This window comes from Lagenorhynchus albirostris, chromosome 19 (assembly GCF_949774975.1).
Source record: "Lagenorhynchus albirostris chromosome 19, mLagAlb1.1, whole genome shotgun sequence".
Taxonomy (NCBI): Eukaryota; Metazoa; Chordata; class Mammalia; order Artiodactyla; family Delphinidae; genus Lagenorhynchus; species Lagenorhynchus albirostris.
The window spans coordinates 41,703,989-41,711,357 of record NC_083113.1 but is presented as its reverse complement, the minus strand read 5'-3'; the positions used below and the strand labels follow the sequence as shown (position 1 = coordinate 41,711,357).

The 7,369-nt window shown below is 54.4% G+C and overlaps 2 protein-coding genes across 3 annotated transcripts in view; both read left to right on the top strand.

The window, feature by feature from the left end:
* The first annotated feature begins 1,661 nt into the window (after positions 1 to 1,661).
* On the top strand, positions 1,662 to 3,173 carry AGRP (agouti related neuropeptide). The gene is made up of 3 exons (XM_060131431.1): positions 1,662 to 2,491; positions 2,650 to 2,741; positions 2,941 to 3,173. The coding sequence occupies exons 1-3, from the start codon at positions 2,362 to 2,364 to the stop codon at positions 3,121 to 3,123; spliced, it is 405 nt and encodes a 134-aa protein (XP_059987414.1). The 5' UTR covers positions 1,662 to 2,361; the 3' UTR covers positions 3,124 to 3,173.
* A 723-nt stretch (positions 3,174 to 3,896) lies between these two features.
* The window catches only part of ATP6V0D1 (ATPase H+ transporting V0 subunit d1), a 37,873-nt gene continuing 34,400 nt past the window's right edge, over positions 3,897 to 7,369 (top strand). For both annotated transcript variants that reach the window (XM_060129742.1, XM_060129741.1), the window contains exon 1: positions 3,897 to 4,127. In XM_060129742.1, coding sequence (XP_059985725.1) covers positions 3,998 to 4,127 — 130 coding nt within the window. In that variant the 5' untranslated portion in view covers positions 3,897 to 3,997. The remainder of the gene's footprint in view (positions 4,128 to 7,369) is intronic.

Sequence of the window (7,369 nt, the reverse complement as noted above, 5' to 3'; positions counted from 1 at the left end):
TAAAAGAATCTTTTTTTAAAAAAAATCATGACTACAATACCATTATCACAACTAAAAAAGTTAACAGTTATTCCTTAATGTCATCAAATATCCAGTGTTTATATTTCTTTGGTCTTTCCACTGTGTTTTTTTTCTTTTTGTTTTTTTGGCCACGATGAGCAGGATGTGGGATCTTAGTTCCCCGACCAGGGATCGAACCCATGCCCCCTGCAGTGGAAGCGCAGAGCCTTCCCTGAACCACCAGGGAAGTCCCACTGTTCCACTTTGGTTGTTGGTTTTCTTGACTGTCTTCCCCACTGGATCCAATCAGGGACCTTGGCAGCCCCTGCTGTCCATGGATGGGGCCAATACACCTGTGTTCACACACCCAAGTGAAGACAGCCACTGATCTGTAGGTGAGCAAAGACACTAAGGGCCTAGCTGGCAGGAGCACCCCCATTCCAAGATGAAGAGCTGTCCTTAGCATGAGCGCTGACCAGGCTCAGCCAGGTGCTCAGAGCCCCCGCCTCACCTCACCTGGGGCACCTGCCAAAATACTCACACAGTCCCTGCTCCTTACCACCATCTCTTCAGCCAGAACCTGCAAGGATGGGGCCAGGGCATAAAGATTTGGGGAAAATGTCTCAGGTACATTTGATGTATTACCCTTCCTGAGCTCCATGTGGCCCAACCAAGATGGGGGCACACCTGGGTGCCTGATACCTTCACCCTGCACCACTATAAGAAACCCCTGGGGTGGGCCACTGAGCCCAGCTATGGCTTCTGGGAAACAAAGGTTAATGTCAGTTGCCAGGGAGGCCTTGACACCAGGTCTGCTTTGTGACAGAGTCACCAAAACAGCCAGCACCATTCCCGGGGGGGAAATGGGGACTGGCCCTTTGTTGGATTATCCATGGACCACCTCCCCAGAGGGGCTTTCCCTCACTCCCCTGCTCCTCCCCTGGGCCATAGTAGGTGACCCTCTGAGCTCCTAGGACTGTTACCCTGGGCCAACCACAAGCGAGTCCAATGCCAGCCTGATCCCAGAATAGACATCAATGCCCATCTGTGGAAGAAGACTGCCACAGGCTCACCCTCTGCAGAGCGCCCCTCTCCACACAACTCTCTCCCCAAGACCAATTGCTATGTTGACACCAGGCCAGAAGCTGCCAGATGATAACCTATGGTTTCCAACTGCTTTCTGGAAGGACTTCCTCAGGCCTCGCCCTGGTCAGAATAGCCCAAACAGCCTCTACATCCTCCTCCAGCTGTCTTGGGCCAGCTGTTTGTATACTGAGTCCTGGAAGCTGACTCAGCCTGCATCCCCTTCCCCAAGTGGCAAGTGTGTAATAAAGTGCCCTTGGCGGGGCCGGTGAGGGAAGGCTGGGGCAGGTGGGGTCCTGTGTGTCCCACCATCTCTATGAAAGGGCAGTCCTCACATCTGCCCCGTGCTGATGAGACCAGGCGTGGGCACAGTCCTGACAACGCAGGGCGGAAAGGAGCAGCCATTAGCACTAATGAGGCAGGCGGCCTGAAAGCTTTTTACTTTGAAGCTCCTCGTCCACCCAGGGAACAGTCCGTTCGGCCACCTTGGCTTCCAGGAACCCCAGGCAGAAAAGGGTGCGGGGGCAGGAGCAGGGCTGGGGTTTTGGAGAAGCCTGGAGGAAGAAGGGGGAGGAGAGGTAGGACCAGAGATGGAGGCAGAGGGCCTGCTTTTGGCTAAGTGGGCTTCTCCCCTCCCCTCTCTCCCCTCAAAAACCCAGGGTCTAGGTCTCCACCCCAACCCCACCCCGCTCTGGTCACTGGCCCATCACCCCCTCCAATGCCCTTGACCCAAGTTCCTGGAAGCAAAGGGAACATGCCATGCGTAGGGTCTGAATGAGCATCTCCGGGGCCACAAATTAAATTAAGTGTTCAGGGCCGCCTTCCTTGTTATTGCTAATGGCTCCAGCCTACCCATCCCCATTCCCCAGGTCCCTGTCCTGGGGAATGAATGTGGGGGCCCTGGGCATCCTATCTTGTTCCCAAACTTTGATTGGTTCCTGGAGACCTCACTCCAAACTGGAGATGGGTACCCCTCTTATAGAGCCCAGGTTCCAGTGAGAGAGGCCTGAACTGTGCCCCCACCCTCTGGGGGGGCGCCCTCATGCCCTGGCTGCAGGGAGCAGTCACGTGTGGGCCCTTCATTAGATCCTGCCATATAAACCGAGGGCATGGGGTGGCCAGGAACTCTTGGGGCAAGGATCCAGCAAGCAGAGGTAAGTCCTCAGGTTGGGCAGAGACTCCTACTCTCTAGGGGTCTTCTGTCTGGGATAGGGCACTTAGAGGGTGTTCTAGGGATGAAGAGGGACTAAGTGGTGGGTCTTCCTGCTGAGCCAGGCCATGCTGACCACAGTGCTGCTGAGTTGTGCCCTGCTGCTGGCAATCCCCGCCGGGCAGGGGGCCCAGATGGGCTTGGCTCCCCTGGAGGGCATCGGAAGGCCTGACCAAGCCTTGTTCCCAGAGCTCCAAGGTCAGTGTGGGCAGGGGTGGGGATGGGTGGGGCCTGGACACTCTCTGGCCACGAACTATTCTGCCTGGTATGAGCCCTCTTTCCCCCTTCCCAATCCTAGGCCTGGGAGGTGGGTGTCTTGTGCATGGGGGTTTCTGTTCTCACATCATCTGTCCCAGGCCTGGGCCTGCAGCCCCCACTGAAGAGGACAACGGCAGAACAGGTGGAAGAGGCTCTGCTGCAGGAGGCAGAGGCCAAGGCCTTGGCAGAGGTAACTGCTCAGGAAAAGGGCTGAGGCCACAATCTCTGGGTGGGGGGATCAGGCATCAACCTCCATCTCCACTTCGGTGACCCTCTCACTTGGGGTGACACTGCAGACCATCCCTCCCCATGCTCCACTGACATCTCCCCTTGATTGGGTCAGGTCCCTGAAGCTGCCGCTGAAGGCCCATGTTACCCAACCCCTGCAGGTGCTAGATCCGGAAGGACGCAAGCCGCGCTCCCCGCGTCGCTGCGTAAGGCTGCATGAGTCCTGTCTGGGACACCAGGTACCATGCTGCGACCCATGTGCCACGTGCTACTGCCGTTTCTTCAACGCCTTCTGCTACTGCCGCAAGCTGGGTACTGCCGCGAACCCCTGCAGCCGCACCTAGTTGGCCGACGTCGGGGTCGGGGCTGGGGCAGGGGAGCGACAATAAAGGATGGGACCAACCCCAGGGTTGTGGTGTTATTTCGAACGTGACCGTCGGAGGGGGGAGGTCATGACAGGGGCAAAGGTGTCTCCAAGCCAAGACACCACACACACATCCCTACCCCAGGGCCTGCGCTATCCCATCACGAGTCACTTACATGCATGCTCTTAGAGTGCCAGGCGTCGTTGGGAGAAGCAGAGGAGGGCCGCGCTCCTACCCTTGAGAATCTTATATAATAAATGAGGGGAAGGGAGGGCACAACGCAGCATAGGAGCTGTAGCTCCCAGCAGGCTAACAAAACATTAGGGTCCAGGGCCTGCTTGCGTTAACTCGACGCGTGACCAGCAGCGAAGCCTTCCCCTCACCGGACTTCAGTTCCTCTCAGGGGAAGGCTGACAACAGTCTGGAATATTTCCAAGCATAAGAAGCGCCGCCCACTCCCATCTTTACTCCTCTGGCCGCCACAGCACCACGTGCACCAGACTCCGGAAATCTAGAGTGAAGGCCGAATGGAATCCCCGCGGCCACGGGCGCCACCACGCGCTCGGCCTTGGACACTCCAAGCCGCTCCCGCCGGAGAGCAGGAGGCCCTCTTCCCCTCAGCGCGCAGGCGCCAGTGGGCGGTCCCCAGCCCACACCTGCGCAACCGTTCCGCGAGAAACCACCCGGAAGCCGGGCGCCGCTCAGAGCCCCGCCCCGTTGTGGTCACATGGGCCGCTTGCGCGTCACCTGATGCGCTTGACAGCCCGCTGCGGGCGCCGCGTCAGCTGATCTTGGAGTTGTGCTGCGTGCCGGCAGGTCCGGGTCCTCCGGTCCAGCCGCCCCCGCCGCAGCCATGTCGTTCTTCCCGGAGCTTTACTTCAACGTGGACAATGGCTACTTGGAGGGACTGGTGCGCGGCCTGAAGGCCGGGGTGCTCAGCCAGACGGACTACCTCAACCTGGTTCAGTGCGAGACGCTCGAGGGTGAGCCGCGGGGCCGGGCTGCGGGGCCTCGAAAGGCCGGCAGGGAGGCCGGCGCGGGCCTGAAGGTTCTGAGGTCTGGGAGTGGAAGCTGGGGGTTCTCGAAGGGCCTGAGAGGTTGGGGAACCGGATCCGGGCCTGAGAGGCCTGCTGGGAATCCGGGGGCTAATGGCGGGTGCGCCGGAAGGGAATATACCTCCATTTGCGGCTCCGTGTGGGCCCAAACGCAAACAAGGCTTTAAGAACCGCAGTGGTTCGCCTCTGCTGGGACCACTTCTTCCCCGTTCTGCCCACCATTGTAGTTTGAAAGAGAGGGTCTCTCGGGAGTGGTTAGCTGGTGTGAGATGTGCTCGTACAAGCTTCTTTACCCTGACGTAGCCAGAGAGCTGTCTCGTGGCAAAGCTTAGGGAAGCTAAGCGGAAAAGTCCCCGGCTTTCCCTCCCAGCACATACACCAAGGGCTTTGGGCTCATTGTGTCTTCACGTTGGCCTGCGCAGTGAGCCTTTCTGGGGAATTACTGAGCCAGCTTAGCGAGAGTTTCCTCCCATCGCCGATCCACTGGCTGAGCGGTCTTCTGAAGGCCCTGTTTGGGAGAGCCCTGAAAGTCGGGAAGTTCATACACCTGTATTTGACAATAATTCCCACCCGCTCCATGAGGGTGCCTGTTCAGACAGGGTTTCCTAGCACAAGAATGGTGAGAAGCTGAGTTCCACTTTTTCTCAGGACACACAGCTCCAAAGTGGAATTGCCTCTGTGAGGCGCAGCATCAGATTTACTGAATTAGAGACTTCCCTGATTCCAGTCTTCTCTTCCTCCTCCCGCTACCCACCGCCGCCCCCCAGGTGGTAGTGAAGGGCACAGTGGCTGGGCTGTGAGTTCCCATCCCTGACCTCCAGATGATATCCTCGAACAGAGGTACTGCTAGCCTCCTGGTTGGTAGCTGGAGGGGGAAGATGCCCAGATGATTCGCCTTCTGGAGAAAATTTTCTCATCATAAACTTACTGAGGTTAAAAGTGAGCTGAGTTAAAAAAGCAGTTATGTACCTTGCAAATTGGATCTGTAATGTGAAAATAAATACCTTTAAGTTTTAAAACTTACTGCAGTTCAAATACAATTGGGGGCATTATGGTTTTAACATAGATGTGCAAGAAAAGTCTTTCACCTCCCTTATGAGAGTGGAGGTGGGGAAGGAGAGGAGAGCACTTTAGGGTGCTGGGTTGTAGGAACTTGACAGCAACCTCATTGTCCTCACTGTGGCAAACAGAGGAGAAACAGAGAGAGGCTGCACAGGGCAGGGCTTGGCACACAGTGGTATTTAATGGGAGTTTTGTGGACTGATTGGGACTGAAGGAAGATCTTTATTTGCTTAAATCTGAATGTGGACACCATTGATTACCAACTGGCATTTGGTAAACTTGTTTCTCTTCTAGGCTTTCCTCATTCCTGATGCCCTCCTACCCCACCCGTGTAGAGCTTCTGGGGGCACGGGGTTCCCATCTTCCCAGCAGACCCTCCATCATCCCCCATAAACATGTTAAGCCATTCTTCCTACAGCACTGCTCACACATGATCCCCTTGTGGATCACCATCCAGCCCTTTAGTGTGACATTCAGGGATTCCCTCGCTCTTTCACACATGTTCCTTTACTTCATGCAAGCCATCCCCCAGCTTTTGGTGCACATTGTGTGGTGGACTTTGAACTTTCAAATCTGACTTTGAATCCCAGCCGCACCAATTACTGAATCACTTTAGGCAAGTTATTTAACACCTCTGGGTCTTGGGTTCATCATCTGACACATTAACAGCACCTATCTCACAAGGTTGAGAGATGTCAACAAGTTATTATGTGTAAAACACTTAACTCAGCACCAAGCACAGAATAAGTGCTAGGTAAATGTTAGCTCGTTTCAGTATTATTTGCACTAGCCATTTTCTCTGCTTCCTTCTTACTCCCGTGAAACCCAGTGATTCCCACCCTTTAAGGCCCAGACCCAGTACCATCCCATCTTAGAACCCCTTTGTGGACACGCTAGGCTAGAATGTTGTCCCCCTCCATCCAGTTGCAGCTCTTGTGTTTGTTTGTGCTGCTTTCCTAGAAGTCTGTCAACACAGAGTTTGAGATTCTTGGGACTCTAGGCTGGAGATGCTCAGGACTTTCAGGGGCTGGAGATAACCAGAGGCGGGAAGGATTGACCAGAAACTCCACTTGTCCTCTACAGAAAGGCCTTCTCTGCTCCTGAAGGTCACCCCAGAGGCCTGACCTCCAGCCCTTTGTTGCTGGGTGTTTTTGCTTCCTTATCTCCAGGGAAAAGGGAAAGGGGGGGGGAGAGGGGCGGGAGGTGGGAAGGAGAGACCAAGGAAGCCTGTGGTCCCTATGAAATCTGTAGGTGTGTCCTGAGATGATGAGGTTTCCAAAGAACATGTTTTAGAAGTGGAAGTTTCCTGAAGGCTCAGGACATTGGGTGGAGGGTGTTTATTTGTTCTGCAAGGTACAGGAAGTACATATAGACGCTCCACCCCACCCTAGCCTTCCTTCTTGGCTTCTACTCCATCAGGGCATCTGCTACTGACCTCTTTTGCTAGAACTCAGCCTCTTAGGACCGCTGAAGTCCATGTATCCTCCATTGTCCATCTTGCTTGATTGTCTCTTCTCAGAAGTAGGAGAAGGTCCTAGCCCTTGGTGAACTGAGGGAACAGAGCTAGGTGGTCACAAAAGCTCTTTTCAGCTCTGAGTGTTTTGGATGTGTTGAGTACCTTCTAGAAGTTGGGTCCTGTGCTAGGGACTTGTGGGGAAGAGGAGGTGGGTCAGAGATACACAAAGAGAAATCATACAGGATTACTTTGAATGTTTTCATTCATTCCACATATACTTGTAAAGCACCTCTTTTATGCCAGGCACAGCAGTAGGGTCTGAGGTACTTTGTTGAATGATGTTCCCCTTGACCCTCATAGTCTGGGGGTGGAGGTCAGTGGGGCCAGAAGACATTAAGAGATCAGTGTAGCATAGCGGTTACAAATGTGGGCTTACTACTGCACGTTTCTGTGGCCATGTAACTGCTCTGTCCTGAGTTTCATCATCCGTAAAATGGAAATAATAATAAATAAAATGATACGTATCTTTACTGATGGGGTGGTTGTGAAAGCTAAACAAGATAATCCCTGTAAAACACTTAGCATGAACTTGGCACATGGTAAGTACTGAGTCAGTGTGCTAGCTGCAGTTATTGTTATTTTAAAGCAAAGG

Coding starts and splice junctions, on each gene's coding strand:
- AGRP (XM_060131431.1), top strand. CDS start 2,362: ATGCTGACCACAGTGCTGCTGAGTTGTGCCCTGCTGCTGGCAATCCCC. Junction 2,492..2,649: donor CTTGTTCCCAGAGCTCCAAG/GTCAGTGTGGGC, acceptor CATCTGTCCCAG/GCCTGGGCCTGCAGCCCCCA. Junction 2,742..2,940: donor AGGCCAAGGCCTTGGCAGAG/GTAACTGCTCAG, acceptor CAACCCCTGCAG/GTGCTAGATCCGGAAGGACG.